Raw genomic sequence first — 26,518 nt, 5'->3', positions numbered from 1 at the left:
TGAAAAGATTTATGGGTCTTACAAACCTTAAAATGTTAAATAATCTCCTTTTTCCTTTGCCTTAAGTCAGTGATGCCAAATAGTTTAAGTACAGAGAAGCAAAACTTTATTAGCTCCTATCCTGATCATCACTTTATTTTGCTGCATTTACAGAGATAGGAACAGTATTTAACAAATTAGACAGAGTTTAGAAACAGCCTTATTAATTGGTACATTAATTTTACCCTATTAACTGTAATTGCTAGTAAAGCGAGTCTTCCCCAGTAAATGTTGTAATTTGTGTTTTAAATTTTTAATAAGTCATGATGCCACTGCAGATGCCTAAATGAGGGAGCTCCTCTCATCTCAAACCTCCGGCCCTGCCGGGCTCTCTGTGGCTGGTGCATTGTGATGCTGCCCTGCAGCACCCAGGAACACCAACCTGTGGCTTTGCCTCTGCCAGCTCCCTCCCCGCCTCTGGCTCTGCCCACGGTGCCCCCAGCACACCCCTCACATCAGCTCAGCCATGCCCAAATCCAAACGTGCCCCCTCTGTGCTTCCCCCAGGGGGTCCTAGCTCTGGTGCCAGGACTGGGTGGGCACAAGGTCTTTGTCCTTTGTCCTGCTGCCCATGAGCTGCTCTGAGGTGCACACCAGGGGGACGCTGAGGGTGCTGAGGCCGTGATAACCCCTCAGGCAAATCCAGTTGGCAGACCTGGGGTCTCTGATTCATCTCAGAGCTGGCAGCACAGCATCCCTCTGTCCCCATGGGGCCAAAACACACCAGGCTGTCACCCTTCGGCTGGTGTGTGAGCTGCTCTGCTCAGGAGGTGCAGAGCCAGGATCAGCATTTCGGGTGCTTAAGAAGGTCTGAACCCAGATCTAGGGAAATCCCTGGGGTGACTGCCCTGGCTGTGGGTGGGAAGGTGGGTGACACAGAATCAGCCAAGGAGCAGAATCGGGGTGACCCCCTCCTGGCATGCAGTTATTTAAAAACAAATTGTCTCCTTGCCCTTCTCCTTTCCTCTGCCTCCTGACAGTAGCTTGTCCCTGCGGATAAGCCTCAGAGCAGCACAATCTCCTGCATCTCCTGGAGCTGCAGCCCTCTGTGCCAGGATAAGTGAGAAGCCTTTTATTCTGTTTATTTGCTCTATATAATTTTTCCTGCTCTTGCTGACCCTTCTGGGAAGCGTTCCACCCTTCAGGCTCTCTGCTGGATGCCAGAATTACTGAGCTTAGGCTATATTTGCATTTCATATCCTAGTTAAACCAACATCATCAAGGTCAGGACACGCTGTTGAGTTGGAGTAGGCTTCACGACAGCATCCCCTGCTCAGCAGAGGGGCAGTGCAGAGCCCTGGGGAGTGCTCGTGCTCATCCCAGCCCTCTCCCAGCCAAGGGAAAGGGGCTTCTGCCTCAGGCTCTGCCTTCCAGCCCCCCACAGGAGGGGCAGAGCAGGGGCTGCTTCCCTGGGGAGAATATTCTGTGTCTGAGTGTTCTCATTGTGAAAAATTTTCCTCTTGTGTCCTAACAGACCCACCCTGGGAGGAACTGGTATCCATTTTCCTTCAGCTTTTCCACATGACTCCTTGTACAAAGGTGTTCTTATGGGTTATGCCTCTCAAGAGAGGCACAAACTCCCTACCCCCAGTGCAGGGGTGCTGATGTGCCTCTCCGTGTGTGTGTGTCCTATAACAGGCTGTAACAGGCAGCAGCTGCAGAGAACACAGAGCTGTGCTGTAATGATTTTTACATCCGTGAACACTGTCTGTTTTTCCTTTCATTAAGGAACATTCCTTATGGGAAAGTAGCTGGATTTCTGATGTGAAAAAACAGTTCTGCCCAAGACTGAGAGCTGTTTAGAATAAATGCCAGACACTGTGTGATGGAGACATTGCGTGGAGTCTTAATGCTGGTCACATCCCTTCTCTGCCAGTAAGTCAAGGATGTGTCTTTGCTATTGTATTTGGTGACTCATCTTTCAAGTAATCATCTCTGGAAGAATTCTGTGCCAAGATGAAAAAATGCCTGGAACTCAAAAGTGTGTGTGTCTTTCTGTGACCACAGCCCAGGAAGGAGTTGCAGAACAGCTGTGCTTGTCCCTGCCAGGGGAGGCTGGGCTAGCATGGTCCCCTTGCTGGGGCATCACCTTCCCTGGGCACAGGACAGGGAGGGGGGGAATGCAAGTTCTGGCAGGAGGTAGCACTGTCTTGTGTAGGTCCCACTTACGGTGGTTTGGCTGGAGAAAGGGTCAGGCAGGTACCCCTTGGCCAAGAGCAGATCCATGGCATGGGGCAGCCACAGCACTCTGCCCCACACCTGTCCGTGCCCACCTGCCTTGGGGCTGGAGCTGCGGCCACCTGAGCTTTCTACCAGTGCCTGGAAGTTTCCCCCATCCTCAGAGCAAAATATGCAGATTAGGTGAGCAAGTGAAGTGCTGGATGCTAATGCATTCCAGAGAGCCACTGTTCCATAACATCCAACCTACATACGGAGGATGTGCTGGAATTTGCTTCCCTGGAAAACATTTACTCACTGCTTAACAAAAAGTTACATGAAAACTCATTAAACTCGTAACAAGTAGGCTACTAGCAGAGAAGCTGTAGGTGCTGTGTGGGCTGAGTCCCAGCAGCTGTGCCCACAGAGAGAGCCACATTCCCTGGTGGCATTAAGAAGGCTCCAGCAGCAGGTGTGTCAGCCGGGTCCTGCCCTGTGGCCCCAACAACCTCTTGCAGCATCCCAGGCTGGGCACAGAGTGGCTGGAGAGCAGCCAGGGGGAGAGAGACCTGGGGGTTTGGATGGACAGAAGTCTGAACATGAGCCAGGTGTGCCCAGGTAGCCAAGGCGGCCAGTGGCATCCTGGCCTGCATCAGGAACAGTGTTGCCAGCAGGACCAGGGGAGTATTTATTCCTCTGTACTCGGCACTGGTGAGGCCACATCTCAAATACTCTGTTCAGTTCTGGGCCACTCAGTTTAAGAAGGACATTGAGGTGCTGGGGCAGGTCCAGAGAAGGGCAATGAGACTGGTGAAGGGGCTTGAGCACAAATCCTGTGAGGAGACTGAGGGACGTCGGGCTGTTTAGCCTGAAGAAGAGAAGGCTCAGGGGAGACCTTATCACTCTCTACAACTTCCAGCAAGGAACTTGTAGCCAGCTGTGGGTTGGTGTCTTCTCCCAGGCAACCAGCAATAGGACAAGCTGCAACAGGGGAGGTTTAGGTTAGATCTTAGAAAGAAGCTCTTTACAGAAAGAGTGATAGGGCATTGGAATGGGCTGCCCAGGGAGGTTGTCGAGTCACTGTTCCTGGAGGTATTTAAGAAGAGACTGGATGTGGAGCACTCAGTGCCATGGTCTAGTAGGCAGGGTGGTATGTCAAATGCTGGACTCAGTTATCTCAGAGATCTTTTCCAGCCTGGTTGATTCTGTGATTCTAAGACTGGCAGCCATGTGGGCGGTGCCATCAGCAATCAGCGTGTCCATGTGTGACCTCCCCCAGGAAGGAGCTGGCCAGCTCCACGCAGGTACTTCAGGTACAAGTTCACTCCAAGGTGCAGGAGGAAGAGTCTCCCCTGTTGCAGAGTTTGGGGCACCACAGTCTCCTGTCCATTGTGTGTGTCATCAGGGCTCCAGCTCACATTGCTGTGAGCTCTTGTTTTCTGTGTTTAAGACAATACAGTGAATGCTGCAGTTTTGACAGGACCAAGGGCTGCTCTGAGAGCTCTGCTGCTGTGAACAGAGCAAGACAGATGGACATGCCAGTGCCATATGCCATCCTTTTGAGTTACATGGAAAGACATTTGCCATAATAGAATGGGGTTAAAACTCACAGTTCTCAGAGCATTAGAGGATTTCTAACTTAGGTCTCTGGGAGTGCTGGCTTGGGTTTGTTTGGTTTTTCACTTTCTGAGAGTAATTCTCATACTGTAAATCTTGCAAATCAACTTTGCCACGTGAGTTTTCATATCTGGAAGGAAAACAGCAGACTTCCAATTTTATTATTAACTCTTGCTAAAAGAAAATGTTTGTTAGTTAAAATGTTTTTCAGTGCTACAGAGATGCAGAGATGGCCTCAGACCAAGTGGATAAGCCTGAGTTCTTGCTGCTGTGCCTGGTCTCCAGCTGCAGCTCGCCAGGACCTGTGAAGCCCCTCTCAGCAGGATCCTCCTCTGTTGTGAACTCCAGCAGATTGTGAGAACTGGAAAGTAGTCAAATCACAGCCTCTTTGCACAGTCACTAATGAAGTGTCTGCACAGCCTGATCTGACTCCTGGCAGGGCTGTGCTGGTGCTAGTGCCTGGGACGAAGAAATGGCGAAGTTGCCTCGGGGGATGCAGTGGGCTTTTAAGGCAAAACAAATTTCTGAGCCATAAACCTTTGCTAGGCAGTAAATGTCTGCTGGACAAATAGGTCAGCCCACAGGGCAGCCAAAACCATCGGTGCTTGGGCAATGCACAGTAAATCATTTGCCCTACTCCAAGGAGATCATCTGCTGTGGGCAGCTCATGTCCCTGGCCAGGTCTGGAGTCTTGTTGTTCCAGCAGCTCCAGCCTCTGAAACCATGGGATGGGGGGAAGCAGACAGTCAGTGTTGAGAAATTAGATTAAATTATCAGGAATTAACTGTGATGAGACACTTCTCCCAGGTAAATTTGGGACACTAAGGTAGTGGAGTACTTCTCCATCCACAGCACTGGACAGGGAGAGTTTTCTGACGCAGGCATGGCATCCTGTCCTCCAGTTTCACCTGTCATGTGCATGTTACGATTCCCTGGAAAAAGCTACATTTGTCAGAGGACTTGCTGTCAGCTGCTTATTCTGCTCAGACACAATCCTTCAACAAGTGAGGGAGGTCATCCCCGTGACTTGCTTATTCCTCACTCTTTTCATTAACTGCAACCTATCCTGCAGTAGCTTTCTTAGATCCAGGCAAAACACAGCCATTATCTCTCCCTCACTGAACTGGGGTTGAATCCCAGCTGAGTGCACCTGCTCAGAACAGCTGGTTGCTGCACAGGGTCCCCGGGGAGGGGGACAGATGTCAGTCCCTGAGGTGAGAACACTGTTGCACCGGAGCACCTGCTGACCTGCCTGATCTGAGCTGGCAGTGACCGTGGTGGCTGGGGGAGTGCGGCTTGGCCAGCACCTGACCGGGTGATGTTGCTGCCGTGGCAGTGCTGCCAGGTGTACTTACAGCTTCCCAGTTCCTTCTGTGTTTCCAGAAAGTGTCTGCCACTGCCACATTTTGTTTTGTCTCTGTTAGTGAGGGCCTGCAGCCCTGGCCACCCTGCCGTACCTGGTGGCTCTGCTTTACCTGCAGCTGTGCTGTACCTGCCGCTCAGGTGCCTGCCTGCAGCACCAGCCCTTGCCTCATGCTGGCCCCACAGCCTCTCCAGACAAGCTTTGAAGGATGCTTGCACTATTAATGGGGTATATTTATAACTGTTTATCTCTGTCAGTTGGGTGGAAAATTTCCAGATGTGCTGTTTGCCTTCATTACACAGGCATCTCCTGCATCATCTGGATCAGTGCACTAAGCGGTGTCACTGCCAGGGAAAACTTCATTGCTCGTGCATGGTGTAGATGTTCATGGACTCTGCCTTGGTCAGTACAGACTGCAACAACCTAGAGGCAAATCTCGCCACAGGACACATCTTTGTATTTAGCCATGTGGAAGGTAAAGGGAGCAGCAGAGATGGAAGCTCCTCACTGGGGTCAGAGCACCAGGGCTGCCAGAGTTGGGCACTGCAGTCATGGACACCAGTGCCCTGCCCCTTGTCTGGCTCACTTTCCTGGAGCTGACACCACTCACCACTGCTTTGGAGGCACTGGGAAACCCTCTGGAGAGGGCTGCTTGCCTGCTGTGAGGGGTGCTGAGGAGCAGTGAGAGGGTCCCCGCTGGGCAGGGGTTTCTGGGGAGCACAGATGCCCCATGAGCAGGAGAGGCAACTCAGAGCCAGTAAATATGCCTTCTGACTGAGAATGAGGCAGAATGATAAGAATGGCTTAAATAGAAAGAAATTGCCTCCAAATAAAATGTTCTTCCTCGTTTCCCATGATACAGTGAAATTTCTTCATGGGCAGATAGTCAGAGTAGAGTCCATTACATTCCATGCTTTTTCCCTTGAAACATAAATAGCTGCATCTCATATAAGTGTTTGTTATGAGGAAATGCGTGTGCCAGGAAAAGTTAGACATTAAACCATTATTTCATGCAGAAAGATATTGCTGAAGGGAGAGGATTACTTACTATATTAATTCTGTCCTTCAGCTACCAGTATGTCTCTTTGCACATAATGACTTCAGTCACAAATGTGGTGGTGTAACAATCCTCGTTCCCTCCATTCTGATTTCCTCGGAGACTGTGCACACAGTGACCCTCCCTCTGGGCCCTGTGGGGGCGATGGGGCAGCAGGAGTGAGAGCAGAAATTTCTGTTTATCTGTAGGTAAATGTGGCAGCCTCTCTCCTTGCACAGGGTGCCCATGGGAAAGTGCTGATATCTGGTATTAGACCTTGCATTACAATTAAAAATTTCAAAATATCCCTGTTGGTAATATAAAGTAATCGTGCTGTGACCCTCAAATTATTTCTTCTGATTTCCACTCTTGTACCTGAAGTCAGAAAAGCATTTTAAAAGGCATCAAGAATTTTCTAATCAGATTGATTTCCCAGCAAATGACTCGTAGAGGGAGAGTTTCTGAGGTCAGCAGAACCAAAAACCCCAAGCACAGCATCCCAGAAAAGCTGGAAGATGAGAGCACCAGTCTGTTTAGATGTTTCTGCCTAGAATGAGGAGGCTTGTTCAGCCTGTTGGCTCAGGACGCCAAAGCCACTGCTGCCACAGGGCACAGGGTCATGGGCACCAGCTCCACAACAGGGAAGCAGCAGCCAAGGGCAGGCTTATTCCTGCTGACGAAGCTGTGATAGGACACTGTGGCATTGCAACCTGCCCAGCTGTATAATCCTATTGCCATTCTCCTGGGCTCCTGTGCCAGAGACAAACTCCTGGTCCCAGGGTATGAAAGCTAAGACAGAGCTCCTGACTGATGCTCTGGGTCCTGCATTTGCTGATGTAGGTGCAGGATGCTCCCCGCTGCACACAGCAATGGGAACAGCAGTGAGCAGCAGGCTCTGATATCGCCATCTGGTCAGAGCCCACCTTGGGCACAGCAAACCCAAAATTACAGCATTTGGGTTCTCAGAGGAGAAAGAGCGGTCAACGGAATCAACTCCTTGGATGGCCAGAGGGCAGACTGACCTGTTGAGGAGCCTGTTTGACAGAGTCCCTTGAGAGGCAGTCCTGAAGGGCACAGGATGCCTCCAAGGAGCTACAGGCCTGTCAGTCTGACCTTGGTGTTGGGGAAGGTTATGGAGCAGATCATCCTGAGTGTCAGCACACAGCATGTACAAGACAACCAGGGGATCAGGCCCAGTTTGGATTGGATATTAGGAAATAATTTCTCCATGGAAAGGTGGACCAGCCTGGCACAGGCTGCTCAGCACAGTGATGAAGTCACCATCCCTGGAGGGATTTAGGAGCCATGTAGATGTGGCAGTTGGGGACATGGATTAGTGGTGGCCTTGCCAGTTTTGGGGAAGCAGCTGGACTCAATAGTCTTAGGCAGCTATTCCAACCTAAACAATTCAAAGATTCTATGGTGCTATATAGTAAGTCATCCTTATTCAAGGGGCTCTGTTTGAAACCTGGCATAGGCATATACAGAACATGTTGCATCTTTGCTGGTACCTCTTCAATCTGGCTTGCAAGACATCCTGGAGGATGTGACCTTGGAGGTGGGCAGAGTATCAAACCTGCATAATCTGAGCATTTCTGCACCAGTGGGAGCCTATTGGGTACAGGGCAGTTAATAAATAATGAGGATGTCAAAGATGACAGCATGAAAAGTGGGAGCAGGTAGCAGCTTTGCAGCCAGCTCTCTGACAGCCGCTTGGCAACCTCCAATTAGGAGGTGTGTGCCAGTGCTCAGCACAGCAGAGAGCCCAGCACCCGCTCCCGGGAGCCACGATGCGGCACCAGGGCAGCCGGAGGCCCCACACTGGCTGGACACACTCCCAGGGCACGGGGAACTGGCAAACACTTTGGAGAGCAATGTGGGTCCTCAGGGGCAAATCCCCGGAGGCAGAATGAGGCTCCCGGCTACAGAACTGGAGAGACACAGGGCAGTGGCTGCCACAGGAGCTGAGCTCAGTGCCCTGTGATGGGGTGTGCCAAATGGGGGTCGAATCCTGCTTAGGGCAGGGACTGAGGCTTTGCAAGAGACAGCTGGATCGGCTGAATATGGGATTTGCTTTCTCAAGGCTTATGGGAGAGGAGTACACTGGCCCTGGTGCCATGCTGAGGCACAGGTGCTGTCAGGGCATCTCCTCAGGACACCAGTCCCTGCTCACAGGTGTTTCCTTCAAGGGTCAAATTATGCCACACCACAAGTCAAAGTTTAGGAACCTGAGGTGTAGTTGATCTTCTGATGGCTTTTTAAACATCTGGTGAGAATGGGCTGCTTTCCAAACAGCAAAATCTACACCAAAATGATCTTGATTTGAATAAGTATTCCATCCTTGTTTAGTAAATATACCCAGTGTTAATGGTGCTTAATGGGGCCTGTAATTGGTGTCTAAAGTTATTTAAAAGTAAATTTACTAGAAAATAATTAGCAATTTTATAGTTCACTACTTCCTAATTTTGTTGATAAAAGTTTTTCTATGGTTTTTATCAGATGACACAATAGGGCTGTGCTCTGAAATAACCTTTTTCAAATGAGCAGGAAATTGTGCACACAAAATAGGATAAAAAGAATTTCCTCCTAATTTCTTCGCCTGGCAGCCAGCCCTCTCTTTCCTTTTATTATCCACTGATTTATCCTTAATCAGCAGCAACTGAAACTTTCCAGGCATTGCTTGGGGATTTGTTCTTTGTGACCTTGGGAGGTGCACCCCAAGCTGTGAGGTCAGCTAGGAAAGCTGTCCTGTAATACAGGAACAAACCTGTTGTCCCTCACTGCGGGACACCCAGGCTGGCCCAGGTGGTCCTTGTCCTCCTCCTGGTCCTGGCTGCAGTGTGGCCCGTTGGCAGCGGCAGGGCCGTGGCCCATGGGGCAGGCAGGGGCACTCAGCTGGGCTGGCAGATGGCGGGTCACAGCCAGCATTGTCCTGCGTGTGGTGTTGGTGCTGCTGGGGGGCCAAGAGAAAGGCAGTCGAGAAATGAAGCTGCTACAACGATTTATTATTGAGTGCTTTGGGTCCCGGGGTTCAGTTCCGGACGATCACGTCGTTCAGCTACAGAGACACCAACTGACAGAAACGCATTTGGGAGGAGGTGACAGCACAGCCAGTTGGGTTCAGAGCAGAGCAACTCTCCATTTTCAGTCTCTGAACCAGAAAGTACCAGCTTTTCCAGAACAATGAATCACCCAGTCCATGTATAAAATTAAATATAATTTATGCTTTGCTAATTGAAACCAAATACAAAATTCAATTTCCTGTGTATTCTAATGCTGACATTTGAATAGCTTTTAAAAAAAGTGTTGCTAACCTGGCTCTCGTTTGGCATGCCACTCTCTGGCCAGATAGAAAGTAATTCCCTCTCCAGCCCTGGTGACAGTGTTGCAGCCATGGGGTGCATTTCAGAAGAATAAAACAGAATAACCCTCCCCAATCCCTCGGCCCCTGGCCTGCCCCACAGTGCCTGTGTGTACCTCAGGGAAGGGCTGGGGTGGGAGAGCACTGTCCCACCATGCTGGAGTGGTTGGTGTCCTTGGGGCAGCCACTCCAGGCAGAGGAGCAAGGTCTCCTCTCCCACTGGGGACCCATCAGCTCCTGCCAAACTGGAGATGGCAACTGGTATAAAAATAAACCTCTGACTGTATGACAGAAATAATGGTAGTGGGTGTGGGGTTGCAGGTGGGAGAGGCACAGTTGGTGCAGCATCTCCCCAGTCCACCCAGAACCATCATCCCCTGGAGCTGAGCCCCTCTGATGGGCAGCCAGGGCCACCGGTCCCATCACCTCCACTGGCCACCAGGGCCAACCTGACACCGTGCCAGGACTGCAGCATGTTGGACACAGGCAGAGATTCCTGGATATGCTTCTGGTGATGGGGACACTGGGCCTACAGCCCCTTATCCTCCAATGAGTATCTTGTACCAAATCCAAATTGTGCAACAATAGATTTTGTTCACGACCTGTTCCAACATTTTAATAATATGTGAAACACTGTAAAATTATTCCTATTACACAGTTCCACTTTTCCTGTAACAATTGGAAAGTTTGTGAGTTTGTGAAAACTGTGCAATGTCAGGAGCTGTTTTGAAATCTGACCAGGCTGATGGGAACTGACGTGATGTCAGCAGGGACCTCATGGTGCCTGTCCAGCATGGCCCATTGTCCAAATGGCTTCAGCATTTCTCATCCAATACAAGGCACCAGCACCACTTTATGGTGTAATGAACCACACGACAGGCCCTGGAACCCCAAGCAGGTTCAGCTTGTCACCCAATGCAACGTTGATTTTATCTGGGTGGCTGGAGCTGTAGGAAGTTCTACCTTAATCAGAACTGAGTCCTGGTCCTCCCGCAGCACTCCTGCTCTGCATGACTGCCAGGGACCCACTGCCCCAACGGCACAGGGCTTGCATGTCATTACATCCCACCTTGGGGGCTCCATACCCTCATCAGAGCAAAGAGCGCAGCCAGCAGCATCCGAGTGCGCTCCGAAATCACCATGCAGGGACCGTTTCAGCAGCTCTGTGTTTCTTTCCCTTTGTTCTCTCTCTGCCTGGTTTCCCTCAGCGATGGAGGTGGAACATGTGTCAAAGTGCTGCTCCTGCTCTCTGCTGGGCCCAGCAGGCAGCTCTCCTGGCGCTGGAGGATCCAGTCGAGATATAAATTTAATCTACAATTTCTTCCAGGATTTGCAAATTTGGTTGACTTGACTCTCTCTGCTAGAAAGTGCAGGTTTTGTGTGCTGAGCAGTGCTTGCCCTGGGAATTAATTGCTCTTTTGTATTTCTGAAGTATGATGAATTCTGAAGTTGCTGCTTCCCTATTCTGCAACCTCAGCTGTCCACAGCAAGCAGCAGGGATTGCATTTTCAAGGTGCAAATGAATGGCAATGCCAGGGGTCCCAATGGTCAGACCCTTTGCTGGGGCTGTCCTTAAGCCTCCACCCTCCAGCCACCCCCTCAGTCCCCACCAGGAACATCTGGCTCCAAATCATGGAGCGGGGCATGTTGTGGCCTTGCCAGGATGTGCTGCACAGGCACGTGTGGCTTCACGCTGTGCCTTGGCAGCTTGGCCGGGCAGCGGGAGCCTGGCTCGCTCCTGGGGAGCCTGGGAATGTTCTTACAGCTTCCAGGAGGTTGAGAGTCTGGGGGGACACTGAGCATCCCAGCAAAGCAGGAACAACTCTCTTCCAACAGTGGAGATGCACCCAGCAGTTGGAGGAGAATCAGGCCCAGGTGTTTGTGGCACTTGGTAAATTCTAGTTTTAGTGCAACAAGTAATTGAAACATCTGGTGCAAATGAAGTTCCTGCACATAGTTCCATTGCAGCATAACTGGCTTTATTCCTTCCACACACAAAGACCAGTGTGCATGCGAGTGCACGTGGCCTGAATTTACCAGACCTGATGCCACTGTTTGGGAAAAACTAAAATCCAGGGCAGGAGAAATCAAATATATGGGTTTGTCCCAGCGCTGGGTTTTGGGAGCCACCAGCTTGCTGTGGCAGGATGTTTGTTCCTGCCTGGCTGGCTGCAAGGGGGACACCAGCACCCCATCACCCCAAGCAGCCTTTCTCCCAATGCCTCCTCCTTCTCCCACCCACCCCTGATCCCCACTGGCATGGCGGGGAGAGCCTGAAAGCAGCCTGAGGTGACAGGCCACTAGAGTTTCAGAAATGGGCACACACAGCAACTTTGGCTGCAGCCTGGACAGCACAAGAGCCTGGTACACACAGGGCTGAGCTTCTGGCCCTGAGAGTTTTGGGTCTCAAATGATGACTCACATCTCAAAAAATAAAAGGTTTTTCCTGATATTGTGTTTCTACTTATCACTTTCTTCCTGCTCCCATTGGAAATCTTGGCCTGTCATTTGGTAAAACATGACATTGAAGGGTCTGTAAAATTTCCGCAGTCTGTGGATGACATCTGGGTCTATTTTGGGGTGAGTTCGACCCTTGGACTTGCCCAAGCACCGGGGAGCACTGCTGTCCTCTGGTTTCTTTAGACAGGGAAATCCCTTGGTTTTATTAAAATAAAAATGTTTCTCTGTCACAATCCTCTTGAGGCCTAAGAAGTCCTGGACCTTGGCCATTTCCCCAGCTGGGTCAGTGATGAGCCTCTCACCACTGACAAACAGGATCTGGGAGAGGGGGAAGTACTGGAGCCAGTTCTCCAAGTGCAGAGCATAGATCCCGATGCGGATTGCACTCCAAGAGGCATCAATCAGCCCCAGAGTTCGGTTCTTGAAGGCCAGCACCTCGAAGGTGGGGATCTCTGGCTTCTTGGAGAGGGTCTGTGTGTAGTCCGAGATGGCCCTGGTGACCGGGTTCCGCACCACCACGATCAGCTTCGTGTCCTTGGCCATGGAGTGGATGCGCCTGGGGGCCTCGTTGGTCACAAAGTAGCTGGGGGTCTTCTCCATGGTTATCTGGCCATCCAGTGTCTTGGGCATCACATTCCTGTGCAGAAGCAGAGGAGGTGGTTAGTGAGGGCCAGGCAGGAATGGGCATCCCGGTGTCCCTCCTGCCCCGTGCAGGTGTTGGTGGGACATTCGGGAGGATGGACACTACCACTCCCGTGGGTCCCACAGACCCAAACACTTCTGGCTTTGTTTCTTCTCAGGCCCTGGCCATGGTGGGCACCTGGAACCAGTTAAGTCAGCCTTGGTGACACATTATACAGGCCATTTGCCATAGGCATATGTAGACCAAAGCTAATTGACACTAAACCTGCACAATACCTGCCTGTTCAGAAGCCATCTGCTCCCATTTGCTCAATTAAGCCTATTCATTCCAGAGCCGTGTACAGAGCAGTGCAGTCTGGATTACACAGGACCTTTTTGTTATGATGACATGCTTTTAAATGTCTCAGCTAATAAAACTTAATACAGAATACGATCCCTTGCTTCTAGTACAACAATTAAATTTATTTACTATCTTGTGTGTGAGAAAGAATGACTTTTCTTTTATCTCTAATTCACATGCTCTGTCAATAATTAATTGCTGCTGGGTTTTGAGCTTCCCATGCAAGCACTTTTATTAGCCGAAAGGAATTTGCCTACTGGATAAATTAGCATGTAGCAAGATCTTCCTGGATAGCATATTACCATATTGTGAAATGAAACTGCAGTGAAATAGCAGTTATGTCTAAGAAAATGAAGAGGTAAATGCTTGTCCCAGTGCCCCCAGTTAAGGATTATCATAGCAAGCCAGAGGCTACCAAGTGATGTCCCTTGCAGGAGCATCACTGCCTTGTTCACTCCTCCTGTGCTGCTGGTGCTGGAGGGACTGGAGGCTGTGACCCCAGTGCCCATGCCCACCTGCAGCCCCAGCCCTGGTGCTGAGGAGTCCCTGCTCCCAGGAAGCACTTGCAGCACCAGGCAGGTCTCCTCTGGCACATGGAGGATGGCCATACCCAGGGTCTTGCAGGGTTGTCCCCTTATATTGCAACTATTTTTAAGTACAAATGTATGGTGAGGAAACAATTAATTTGCTGGAAATGGCTCTGTGAGAGCACCTTGGGCAGCAGCAACTGCAGCAATTCTGACATCAAACTGCTGGGCCCCAGGAAGATCCATTTCAGGAATCACCTCTGGAGCAGAAGGGGCAGACAGGCACAGCCCAGCTGGATGTGCCTGTCAGTGTTGCCTGGTATTTGTGGCTGCTAAAGGCATCAGACGGCTTTAACCCCCTGCCTCGTAAATGTGTGTATTCCCTGCTCGTCCTGCCAGGCTTGTTCTGTGGAGCTGCTGCTGGGGGAGGCAAAGGGCTGTCACAGGGCTGCCAGTGCCCTCAGCATCTGAGTGAGGAGGTTGGCAGCTCCTGTCGCTGCCCCTCTCCTGCTGCAGAGCCTTTCCTGCTGAAGCCTCTGCGTGCCAGCAGTGGGGTCTGCAGGGCCAAGGGTGCAGGGCTGCTCTCCCTGTCTCAGGGCCAACGTGCTGGTGGCCAGGCTCTCCAGGGAGCCCATTCCTCTGGCCCCAGGCCCCACTGGAGCTGCCTCCCTGATGGTGAGGTGCTTGCAGTCCTGTGCTCTGCTCAGAGCACTCTGGTGCTTCGTCCCTGTCTCGCATCAGCCACTTGAGAAGCAGTGACATGGAGGGAACAAGGATTAGTCAGAACGATACGTCTTGAGGTATTTTTTCCTTTAAGAAAAGCCTGAACAAATTAAGAGGCATGTGACCATTTGCGGACTGCAGATGCTGTAGAACTACAGACCAACTTCTGTGGAGGAATCCAGCACCTGGATTTAGCAGCCCTGTGGGAAGGAAGCAGCTTTTATGTCTATGCACATCACAGCAAGCCCCACGGTACGATCAGAGAGGAGCCCTCAGTGTCCACTGCTGTATCACAGGGTGCCCTTGGCCGAGCACAAGGTGGTGTGAGGGAGTGGTGCAAAGAAAGTGAACAGAAAATGAGGCCAGGAGGCTGAGCACATGGACAGCAGTGCCTGCCCTGAGGAGGACAGGAGCAGAGGTGCTCCCTGCTGCTCACCAAAAGCCTCTGACAGATGGGAGAGAAATTAGGTCGTGTTCTTGGGACACAGCAGTGACAGGAGGGAGGAGAGATGGGAGCTGAGCAGGAGGAGGGCTGTTGGCTGCTGGGGGCTGCCACCAGCAGCACTGCTCTGTGCCCATTCTTGCAGCCTGGGCTATTGGCTGGCAGTGGAGCATGGGAAGTGACTCACCTCCAGTGAGGACAAGGGTCATGGGGTGTCTATTCATGATCACGAGATTCCGTTCCCCACAGCAGCACCAGACACCCCAGGGCATTCAGTTTGGTTTGAATAAAACAAACATACTGAGGGGTTATAAAAGGAATGAACAAATTATTAATTACAATGACCCCTTCAGATGATGTCATCACAATAAACAGGAGCCAAGAAATCACAGAGCTAATAATCTGGAAGTGTTGCCACATTTAAAGATTGTTTTTAACTCCATGCACAATAAAAACAAATGAATAGATGGGGTCATGCTGAGGAGAGACAGTGGGGAAGCAGAGATCAAGATACAGAGGAGGAGAAGCAGTTCAGCTTTTGTGGTACAGTTTTAGGGATAAAGCTGGGAGCCACAGTGTGCCCTCGAGACACCTTGGCCCTGCAGACCCTGGAACGAGTCTGGCTTTGGGATGTACAATCTCAAAGGCTTTTCCCCAAACTCTGCCATATTTCAGAGTCCCTTCCCAGGTGCTGTCCTGCTGGGGCAGATGCCTAGCTACACCCAACAGGTGAGGGGGTCTTGAGCCTGCAACCTCAGAGCAGGGGCCCTGCACACAACCTGCAACACTCAATTGCTGCTGCCAAACTGAGAGTGGCACTCAGCACCATTGGCTCCTGCTGCTGGCAATAACAAGGGTGTTAAAGCTGTAGCAGCCCAACCTCTGGCACGGCAGGAAAGCTCCTCAGAGCAGTTAACCTTCAGAGAGCTGCTGCCATGTGTTCTGCCCTAATTGCATGTGTGCTGATGGAATGCTAACCAGCCCTGTGTGTGCGGGCATCGCTCTCCTACAGTGGCTGCTGTAGAGCAGTTTGCAGCATGGGGCTGGGCCATGCTCCTGGAGGGGACATGTAGCCTTTTGGAATACACTTCAGCTTTGCCTGGAGGATTTCTCTCCCTTCTGAGGCCAGGAGGGTTGGTGAAGAGGCACAGTCACACTGTGACCACACCTGACATGCCCCCACAGAGCAGCTGAGGAGGTGAAGTGCTGGAATAGGGACATGTCTACTCAGGGTTCTGCCACTGGTGTCTTCCCACCTGCCCCTCCCCTGTCTCTGTTGCTGCCCACCTGAAAAAGGGCAGCAATGACAACAAGCCACTGGGAGGAGTTCCCCCACCACAGTCATGACCTGGATGTTGGCTTGGGCTTTTGATGTTTTCCTCCTTTCCTGTTCATTCCCCAGTGCTATGCCTGGAGGCTGGGGAGGGCCAGGCTGCTCCGTGCACCCCCAGATCCCTGAGCTGCACAGGACTTTCCTTGCTGCCATCACGCCTTCAGGTTGCTGTGTGTGCATGGAAGGAGCTGTGGGCAGCAGGCAGGACACCTGGCTCCCAGTGCCCTGGCTTGGGGCAGACACAGCTCTGAGCTCTCATTGGGAAAATGTGCTGTAGTAATTGTTTTTAACTGCTGGCTTCAGACGAGTTCTTTATTTTCAAGGGATACATTTTAAAAATTTGTGAATTAGCATGTTGCCAAATCCCCTTGTGGTTTATTTAAAGCTAGATTATCTTGTTTATTCCTTCAGTCACAGCTGTCATTTATCTCTGTGTAGGCAGCTTGTTCACAACGTTGCAGGTTTCCTGCAATCCCACTCAAAAGGAGTCTTTGTTAACTGTATTTTCATGTTCTCAGCAAGAGAAAAAAGTTCACAGTAACTCTTGGGGCTTGGGGAACCACAGAGGAGGACATGGATTTGCATGACTGCCATGGAAGGAGGTGATGGCCAGGTGCTGCAAGTGTCACCTGCCTGCAGAGCTCCTCTCTGCTGCTCCTCACGGTGGAGGAAACATCTGCCTTTGTCTTCTGAAAAGACAAACATGAAGTCCTTTTCCTTTTTATTATTAACACATTCTGGTATAATTGCTTGAGCTGTCAGCTGTGACCTGCCAATAATTCAGCAGGCGTGGGACTTTCAAGGGGAGAGCGGCATTGCAACCGAGCCCGCAGTATGCATTAAAAGCAGAACCCATTTGCTGTAAGCCCCCGAGTCAAATCTCTTGTTGAATTTGTTCAAACATAAATTTACAGCTGAATTTACATAGGTTTAATGTTTTATAATCTTTTCAGTCTGTGAATCTATATTCAAGAGTGAGTGCATTAGCTCAGAAATATTGTGCTTAACGCTGAAAATAATTTTAATCTCTCCAAAGTCCAATCCTTTGCACATCACTAAACCTCAGAAGCCAATCCCTTCTAATAAGAGACACAAAACTTGCATCTGTTGCTGCCTAATAGATTTACACTGCTCTAATTCAAACGGCTCACACATGTCTGTTCAAAAACCATTACACGCAAATTGTAAAGCATTTTCAGAAAAGCGTTTGCCAGTTCAGACTGGGGGAAAAGGAACACAACTTGTCCACAAGAAACTAACTGCAAGAGTTTCATGGTTTGGAATCTGGTGGCTGGGAGAAAGGACTTATAACCCCCAAGTAGTGGCTGCCAATACTGTTGGTTTCCCTCTCCAAGACAAGGAGCTTTCCCCCTTCCCAGAGTTTCCAAAGCCATTTGGAAACTGTACAGAACACTCTCATGAGAGGTTGTTTGAGATTGCAAGGACATTTCCTTGCTCCATGCCAACCACATCCCTGCTGAGCTTCTCCCCAGTGTCCCCCAGGCCACGCAGGGTGTGGGAACCCAGGATGCTACAGCCGAAGTGGGGCAGCCACGGATCCCACTGCAGCTGGGCAGTAAGAAGCAGTCTGGGCTTGGAATGTCTCAGTGCCCCTCAGCAGGACCAGGCATGCCCCCATGGCTGCTGGGGGGCTGCCAGGAGCTGTCCATCCATCCACACCGGGCGGGATGGAGCACGGGCCTGGGTTGCCATACCAACGCAGGTAATAATGCGTGTTGACTAACTGTGAGCTGATCTGATCAGAGAATGGCAGCACTGAGTTGCCATGGCAACCGAGATGCCAATTTGGAACTGGTGTCAATAGCAAAGTTGCCCGAGAAGTGGCAAATGTGCACAAGGGGCAGTGCCTGGTCAGGCTATGAGGACCCCGGTGGGTATCCACCTGCCCAGACCACCCACAGCTCCTGCTCCAAGGCTGGCGGGGCAGCCCTGGGCACCGCAGAGGCTCAGCTGTGTCCCATGGGCCAGCCCCAGGACCTCCATTTAACGGGGCACAGTTCCCTTGCTTCCTCCTTCCCTCTGCTGTACTGTCGGTGCTGCTTTTCGTGGCAATCCCCAAAGGATTCAGCTCCCAGCCCAGGAGCGCAGGGCACGTGCCTGGTGGGAGGGTGCCATCCATGAGCACCATTCAAGCCATTCTCCCAGACGCTGATGAAAATGCCTTTGGAGCACAGTCTGTTTCTAATGTGATTTTTCATCATCTTGCCCAGTCCAGAGTCCAAAAATCACAATGAAAGGGCTTCTGTGTCTCCACAAAATACAAAATCTTTAACGGCTCATTGGCATGTGCTTAAGTTGGCCTGGATAAGAAGTTACTCCTGAGAACCTGCTATTGATTCTGTCAGGGATTCAAAGGTTTTATAGGCATCGCTCAGGATCTCCTTAGTACTTGTACCTTCTTAATGGCTCTCATCACCGATGGAACTGGAAACATCCCTCAGCACTGTGGGAAGGAGCTGAGTCTGTGCCAGGAGCCGGAGCAGCTGCCCAGCAGTGTGGCTCCCTCACAGCGAGCTGGGGCAGCCTCCAGGGCAGCCACTGGGAAGGTCCCTCCATGGCTCCTCCAGGCTCTTTCAGGAGGTGGGGCAGATACCAGGGCTGGGAAAAGGCGTGGGCAAACTGCACGCGGGAAGGCTCCTCTCCTCCTACCACTATGCAACAAAATCAGTGGGCAGGTGGCTGAGTAGCAGACAAAAATATAAATATGCTCCGATTTCACTGGGACCATCTGGCTCAGGCATGATAGGTGGGTAGGAATGCTATAATCATGGAGCAGAAAAATAAGCTGATCCATTAAAGTCTTTAAGCAGAAGCAACTATGGAACCTGTATTAATCCAACACTGCTTTGTGAACAGACATCACAAGGTTAGATCCATTCAGCTGCAATTAAAACCCAGCCTCCCTGATCAGGCTGACTAGGAGAGCTGTTGCAGCCTTGTGTTCCCCAAGGCTCTCATGAGTATAGACTGTTGATGTCCACACAATGCAATCTGAAATTATAATCTTAATGCTAAATCTTGCTTTCTTCTGTTCTTTCCTCAAGTGGATCTCCTCTGGGACACATCTGTTGGCCTTGTGCCAAAATCCTTTGCCCATCTGACTGCAGAGCTCTCACACAAACTGGACAGGCTCAGGTTAGTGCTGTGGGGTTCCAGTGCCTTCCTGATGGGGAATGCCCTTTCCCACGACCCTCCTCATCAGCAGCTGTGGGATGCACAGGACCATGCTGGCTCCTGCACTTAAGGAGCTTCTGGCAGGGCTGGAAGCACTCACCACATCTGTGTCTGTGCAAAGCAACCTCGGCTCTGCGGATGGAGATGTGTGTTCACTGTGACATTGTTTGACCAGGGATAAATTAGCCCCAGTCTCTCCAATTTTAGTTCAAGATTTGTTGTTGGTCAGTACACAGCCATGAAACAGGTTGTGAGAAAGGCTGAAAATGCCTATTTCTAACCCCTATGCTGTCAATATTGTTTTGACTAAGCCTCGCTACCATTCTCTACAGAAGCACTGCAATCCTATTCACTGGGAATCTCTTAGTGTTGTCTACCAGATTTAATTACTGTATTTGTCACAGTCATAGCAAGGCAGCCCTAGTCTAAGCTCACAGAGTGCTGGAATGAGGACTCACGGGCAGGCTTTGATGAGTCTGCCTTCTCTCACTGAGGATGTCCAAGTCAAGGTAGCCTGCTCCCAGTCTGGCTTTCCCTTAAGCACAGGGGTTCAATTCCCTTCAGTGCCCGCTCACTCCCTTTTCCACTGTCTTTTGTCTTCCCTGTGCCACTTCCCAGCCCCTGCATCTACAATGGGCATGAGTTACATGAAACACCAATGCATATGTTATCTCTGCACAGAGGACAGAAATCACCTCTGAAACATGCAGTCCAGTGCAACAGTCATTGCAGACCTTCCCTTCCCGCTTCCTTGGTATTGCTGATCTGGAAACTGTGCCAACACACAGCAAGATGAGCCCCTCATCACAGCTGTGTCCTCTGCCCAAGCACAGCAGCAGGAGCCCACATGGATACCTGTGCAGGAGTGCAACCATCCAGCTTGACCTTGCCAGTTGCTAAGTGATGCCTGTGGAAATTTCAAGACTGTCAATAATAGATGCTGTTGGTATTGCAGGCTGTGGTTCCTGGAACAGTTAGTTGGATGTGGGAAAGCTACAGGTGAGCAGAAGAGGTGTGTGCACACCGAGCAGCTGATGTTAAACACTGATCAGGCTCAACTGGGTGCTTCAAACTACGCCAGTTTCCCAAAGACGAGCTCTTCCTGAGAGGGAAGGCCCTGAAAATAGAATATAAAAATGTAGTGGTTTGGAGCTGCACATCCTGAGGAGTCCTTTTCCATCTTCTGGAAAATTTACTTCTACCAGGAAAAACACTATCACAATAATGGCTGCCTAAGTGAAAGCACCATGGCTGTATCATGCTAAAAGCTTTTCAGGGAAAACAATAAATAAATTCCTCTCTTCAGATGTATCTGGATATTATTCTAACACAGTGCCAGAGTAATAGGCAAGCCATCAACAGCTAAAAGGCTGGGAATTGTTATGGAGGAGTGATACTGCCAAACAGGCTGAGAACAGCAGTAAGCCTGTGCATCCCATGCCCAGCTACAGGGATGGGAGAGGCGCTCCCGCTCCACTGGCATGGAAAGGCTGGACACAAAACCACCACTGTCCTCACAGGAGCCCCCGCTGGTCAGAGGTGGTGTTCAGGAGCATGATCCTCTGCACCTTCACACCTGCAGTCACATGTTCCCTTTCTAGTTGTAAACGAGACAGGTCCATGCAGCCACCAGTGCTGCAGGTTGAGCAGCTGGAGAGGCAGGTGGGGAGATGACAGGCTCCCAGGGGACAGCAGGTGCTGAAGGGATCAAACCCAGTCCCAAATCCCTTTGCACAAACACTGCATAAAACCTCTCACCTGTCCAAAGCACAATACCCTGCTATTCCATCTACAGTGGGCCAGAGTTTGCATCCAGCCCCTGGAGCCCAGCAGACACCCTGAGCAGAGTTTTGGCACTTCCCTTGCCATTCCAGGCAGCAATGAACACCACTGCCCCAGCCCCTCCTCTGCCTCATACCACCTCAGTTCCAGCATCAGACAAGTTCTGTGGTGACCAAGGCACCTCCCACAGCGACCACAAGGACCGCTCAGATCCAAGACTCCTCCATGCCCTTCCTGGAGCTGCTTCTCTGCCCCTGGAGGGAGCAATGCCAGACAGGCAGCTGCTGAGGGCACAGCTACTTATTATTTGCTTCTGTCAATTATTTTGGGGCTTAAGTTCATTTATTATGTATGCAAAAATGATAATGCATTGGCATCTGAATGTCTTTTAGGCATACAATATCCTTATTATTCAAAGTGGTTTTTCCTCCATAATTGAATGGTTTACCTTATTATTACACTATGTTAATGATCCAGCATTTCCATTTTTCTATAGGATGCTTAATTGTAAGCAAAGTGCAATCAGAATCAGAGGTGCCATCTGTAACTGACAGCATCATAATAATACCTAGAATTGCAGAAATGAAGTACCAATATAAATGGCAGCAGGGAGAAAGCTGCTCTGAAAACCCCCAGAAAGGTTCTCCAGGATGGGACAGAGCCTGTCCATGTGGGATCCTCTCCTGAAGTGCTGACAGTTTGGGCATTAACACAGATAGAGTGCTATTGATATCAGTTTGTACATTTAATCAGTTTTTTTGCAGTTTTCAGCGAGATGTGAACTATATCCCTGTCCAAGGCATTTGGTTTAAATCAGCTGAGACAGAGAATAATCAAGATTTATGATTCTCATTCTGACTCAGATCACACAGTCAGTGCAAACAGTACAGCAGAGCTTCCTCCCTGAGCCCCAGTGACACCCTCTGCTCACCCTCACACAGTGATTTAGCGTCTGTCGCAGGAACTGTCTCGACACTGCTGCACTTCCAGATAATGGTGACTCTGGGTTGCCCTGCTACCCCCAAGCACTGGAGGGGCACCACAGCCCAGCTGGGGGTTGGTTGGCAAAAATCAATAGAATGGCACTTTGCAAAATAAAAGGGAATTCATCTTGCTGTGCCTCACAGTATAGCTTACAGCAGCCTGAAGCAGGGGCAGCCTGTGGCATGTCTGACCTCCCTTACCAGAGCATCCTTGCTTGGGAACCACAGCACAGGTTCTCATAGGTGACTCACAGCTGACCCTGCGAGAGCCAGGGGCTCAGGAGCAGAGCAAGCAGTGGGATTACACAGGGGAGGGCCAGGAATGGCTCAGAAGGCAGTTCTGAGCAGCAGCAAGGGCTGTCAGCACATCCTGGAGGCAGTTCCATTTCCAGGGGCTCATCACCAGTCCAAGGAGCCAGAGCTCTGCAAGACCTCAGCTGGGAAGTGAATGTTTAGATAAAAACTAAACGATCCAAAACAAATTCTAATAAAACCAGCCAGGTGATGGGAACAAAGCAGTGGGAATGCTGTTTCTGAGGCATTTAGAAGGCAGCCGTGCCATGCGCTGCTGGCTGGACAGAGTGTGCTATTCCTGGCTCCCAGGATGCTCCAGTGAGATCTTGCCCAGACATCTGCTCCCACCAGTATGAGACGGATGCAAGCCCAGGCCAGGCAGCCCAGCCACAACCGCAGAGGAGGATTCTGGCACATCCACAGGCTACACACATGCTGCCCAGCAAACCTGGGAGGATCTCTCCTTGGGCAGCACAGCTGCTGCTTCTCAGCTCATAAACCCCCCTCATGTGTGCAGTTCATTGGAAGAGAGTGCCACGACCCTGGCATCAAGAGTTCAGCAGCAGCAGTGGATCCATTCAGGAATGGGGTGACGGAAGCTCTGTCATGATTATCAAAGGCAGAGGGTTGGGACAGAGAGCAGGGGCTCCTCTTTCCTCCTGCACTGCTCGGAATGAAGGCAGAGACACACGTCAGCCATGGAGAGAAAATAAACTCTTATTTACAGTGCTGAAGTGGCACTGCCTGTACAGGGGCCTGGTCATGTTTTGGTTCGTCAGGGTTTGCTGAGCCACATTTCCCCACACACACCATATGTGGCACCACTCAGGGTCAGCCAGGGCTCTCTGTTAATTTACACATGCCATGTAACATCCAAGTGAGCAAAAAACCAGCCCAATGCCACTCCAGTCAATAGAGTAAACAATTCATGGTTTGGATAAACAGAATTACTAGTGCTGAGGAGCCCTGGGCAGCTCTGCACACTCTGATTAGTGTAAATGCTAAACACAAACCAATTAACAGCCTTTAAGTCTGCTTATCTCATGTCACTTACTGCTAAAATAAAGCCTAACACTAAATACACACATTGATTTAGCCATTAAAACTAACATCACTCAAAACAGTTCATTATATCATGAAGAAACAAATAGTTACCTGATTTTTCAGGACCTGCTGTATTATAAGCAGTGAGTCCATTGCTCCATCCAGCACCAGGGAGTCACTGCTGATACTGAGAACAGACTGATACAGCTCCGCCTAAAAATCAAACATGGGGTCACAGGCAGAGGAGACAGGAGATAACCCTGCATCACCTTGGGCAGCACTGCTGTGGCAACACTTGGGGCTGGCCTCATGCTGTGCCACCAGCTCAGCACCCAGGTACAAACATCACCTGGTGCCAGCCACGAGCCCCAGGCATCCATCAGTCCTGCTGAGGAAGAGGAAAGACTCACCACACAGTCCAGCAAACCCTGCCAACTGCCAGTGCCCCTTTCTGAGCACACAATCAGCACTACCAAAACACACTCACCATAATCCCAGAAGAATCAAAATTACTTTGGGTTTGATTTGGTCTTTATATGATTCTTCATCTAGAAATTATTGAAAGCTGGTGTGTGGGAAACTGATGATGGGAAGAGCCTGTGGGGGTATCCTGCCCTAACAAGAACTAGGAGCAGGTGGGAAGGACAGGTGGATGTTAGCAGGCAGTATGGGATGTTTACATTCCTAATTGCAAGGGCTAATTCTTTGCCTTGACCAGGTGTCCCTTCTGCAGACAAGGTTAATGGGATGTGAGAGGCCACAGCTGCCCCAGCACCAAGTGAGGAGGACAGGCATTAATCAGCCAGGAGCCATGCAAAAATGGTTATCTCAAGCTGTTTGGAGGCAGGGTATAAAAATAAATCTCCCTGAGTTTAATATTCTGCCAGTCAGCTCCTTTTTGTAGGTGGAATCTATTAAAAAATTATCTTTCTGCTAAAGTGCTAAAGTATTTCTGACATTTAACAGCTTGCTTCGAGCAAAAAGGTACAATAAATACATGGGAGAGCTAATTGGCACCAGAATACCCAACATCCAGCCCAGCATGAAAGAGCATTGCTGTGCCAGCTCCTGACAGGTCTGGCAGGCCTTGGCACCTCCCCCCAGGCTCAGTGCCCCAGCTCCCAGGGGAAAATGGGAGCTTCCCACTGTCCTCCAGCAGCCTCAAACAGAGCAGTTGGAGTTGAGGGTCTGGGGGACACATGCTGCAGTCTGGTCCTACCCAAGTCTCCACTTTGAGGTACTTGGTTACTGCAAGATGCAGAAGGAGCTGCTTGGCAATGTGGTCTCAATAAAAATTAATGCTTCAACAAGAAGCCAAACAGCTACAACTAATGTTCTTCTGAATGAGATCTAAATTTTATTCATAATCATCACTGTCAGGACTAAAATAACATTTTTATGGACACTATGAGCATAAACAGCTCCACTGATTCAAAAACAGAAACTGCACTTCTGAATGAATCAACTCATTCATTTGGAACAAAAGCACCATTCCAAATAGAGAAAGCCAGAGACAGCATTCTGGTGAGCCTGCTTCCAAGGAATGCACTGCAGAGAGGATGGGAGATGAGGGGACAGTGGCCAGGAATATGCTAGGGAGAAGGACAAGAGATCACTCAGGGACTGCCCACGATATGGCTGGAGGTGGGCTGGGATGGTGTTCCCAACTCATCTGCATGTGGAAAAGAATCCCAGATGAGAAAGAGGAGTGCTACACTGCTACAGAAATCCCTGCTGAGGTCCAGCATCCAGGATGGGCTGGCTCTGGCACCTGTTGAAAAGGTCTTCATTTATTTGGTCCATTAAAAAGGTCCCTTGAAAAAGAGAGTGAGCTCTATGGCTACCAACTAACTGAAAAGAGAATTTTAGAAATACACTTCTTGGAGAGTACGCTCAGACAGAAGTCAGGTAGCCCATGGTGTGTTATGTGTGTGCAGGCCCTGGTGAGAGCACGCTGGCCAGAAACACTGCAGAGCGTCACTGAAGTGGGGTGGAAAACACATTGCATATTCAGGGAGGGGTTTGTTAGGTTGTCAGGCTGCTAACACAACAGGGTTAACACGCTCTAGACAGTTTGTTCACTGTACAAGGCCAGTTAAGGGCTGTGGAAGAGGCAAGTGCCAGCTCCACTACTCCCATTCCCACGCTCCTTCTGCAAGTGGGAATCGGACTGAGCAGTTCCAGTCGACAACAAATCAACCCAGACATGACATTCCTCATCCAACCGACAGTGGTGGATCCCAGTCAGGCTGAGCCAAGTGAGCCCCCTGCCCCAGGCAGTCCCCGGTGTCCCAACAGCCCCAGAGCTCACGTGCGGCAGGGCAGCTCTCTCTGGGACAGCCCAGCTTTGCTGCTGCTACGCTTCCTGTAACTGGGGCAATATATCTGTGGCCACAAATGAAAGATCAATATTTATTTAACAGACACACTACCCTTTAGAGGCCCTTAATTGTCAATTAGTCATCATTAACTGACAGTAATTGAACACGCTGAAAGCTGCAATCACAGCTTTTCCCCACAGCAGGGCCCTGGCGCAGACACCTACAGAGGTGAGCAGGATGGAGGTGGGAAGGGGAGAGGGACCACAGTGGTACTGCCAGCCCTGCAGGAATGCTCAGCGACTGCTGCACCCCAAGCTTTGCTCAGCCCACAGCAACCTGGCACTGGTGAGACAGAGCTCTGGGTTTGGGGATCCTCACACAACAAGGGGTCAGCAGGTGCCTCTCTCCCTGCAGCAGTCCCATAGCCCTCGGCAGGACATGCTGGTGCTTTAGTCTGTCTCAGCTCCCATGGAACAGGCTGAGAATGGAAATGAGAGGAGTGAAGGGCCTGTCAAGGAGGAGGACATGGCTCAGCCCTGCCTGCCCAGAGGTTGCACTGGGTCCTGGTCAGAGGGAGCATCTATCCAGCACCCGTCAGCACCTGTTCAGAATCCTGATGCCACTCACCTGCTTGTCACATGCTGCCTGCTGGAGGCACTGCTGGTGGCAGACTCTAAGCCCAGGGGATGCCTTTCCCTTGGGAGGGAAAATCTGCAGTTTGTTTCTTTTCATATTTTACAGGAATACCGACCAGCAGTGCAAGCACCAGCTCTTCCTCCCCAGGCTCCTGGGTCTGTGGGGTGTGAGCCTGCCCACAGGGTGCTGCTGGAAGGATCCAGGGGGACAAAGGGGAGATGCAC

At 50.5% G+C, this 26,518-nt stretch overlaps 1 protein-coding gene across 1 annotated transcript in view; it reads right to left on the bottom strand.

Annotated features, from left to right (window-relative positions):
* Positions 1-11,826: 11,826 nt before the first annotated feature.
* HS3ST4 (heparan sulfate-glucosamine 3-sulfotransferase 4) overlaps positions 11,827-26,518 on the bottom strand; it is a 52,010-nt gene continuing 37,318 nt past the window's right edge. The window contains exon 2 of the mRNA XM_071571442.1: positions 11,827-12,669. Coding sequence (XP_071427543.1) covers positions 12,033-12,669 — 637 coding nt within the window. The 3' untranslated portion in view covers positions 11,827-12,032. The remainder of the gene's footprint in view (positions 12,670-26,518) is intronic.

Source organism: Pithys albifrons, chromosome 16, assembly GCF_047495875.1.
Source record: "Pithys albifrons albifrons isolate INPA30051 chromosome 16, PitAlb_v1, whole genome shotgun sequence".
Taxonomy (NCBI): Eukaryota; Metazoa; Chordata; class Aves; order Passeriformes; family Thamnophilidae; genus Pithys; species Pithys albifrons.
The sequence above is the reverse complement of the archived record's forward strand: the minus strand, read 5'-3'. Positions and strand labels throughout refer to the sequence as shown.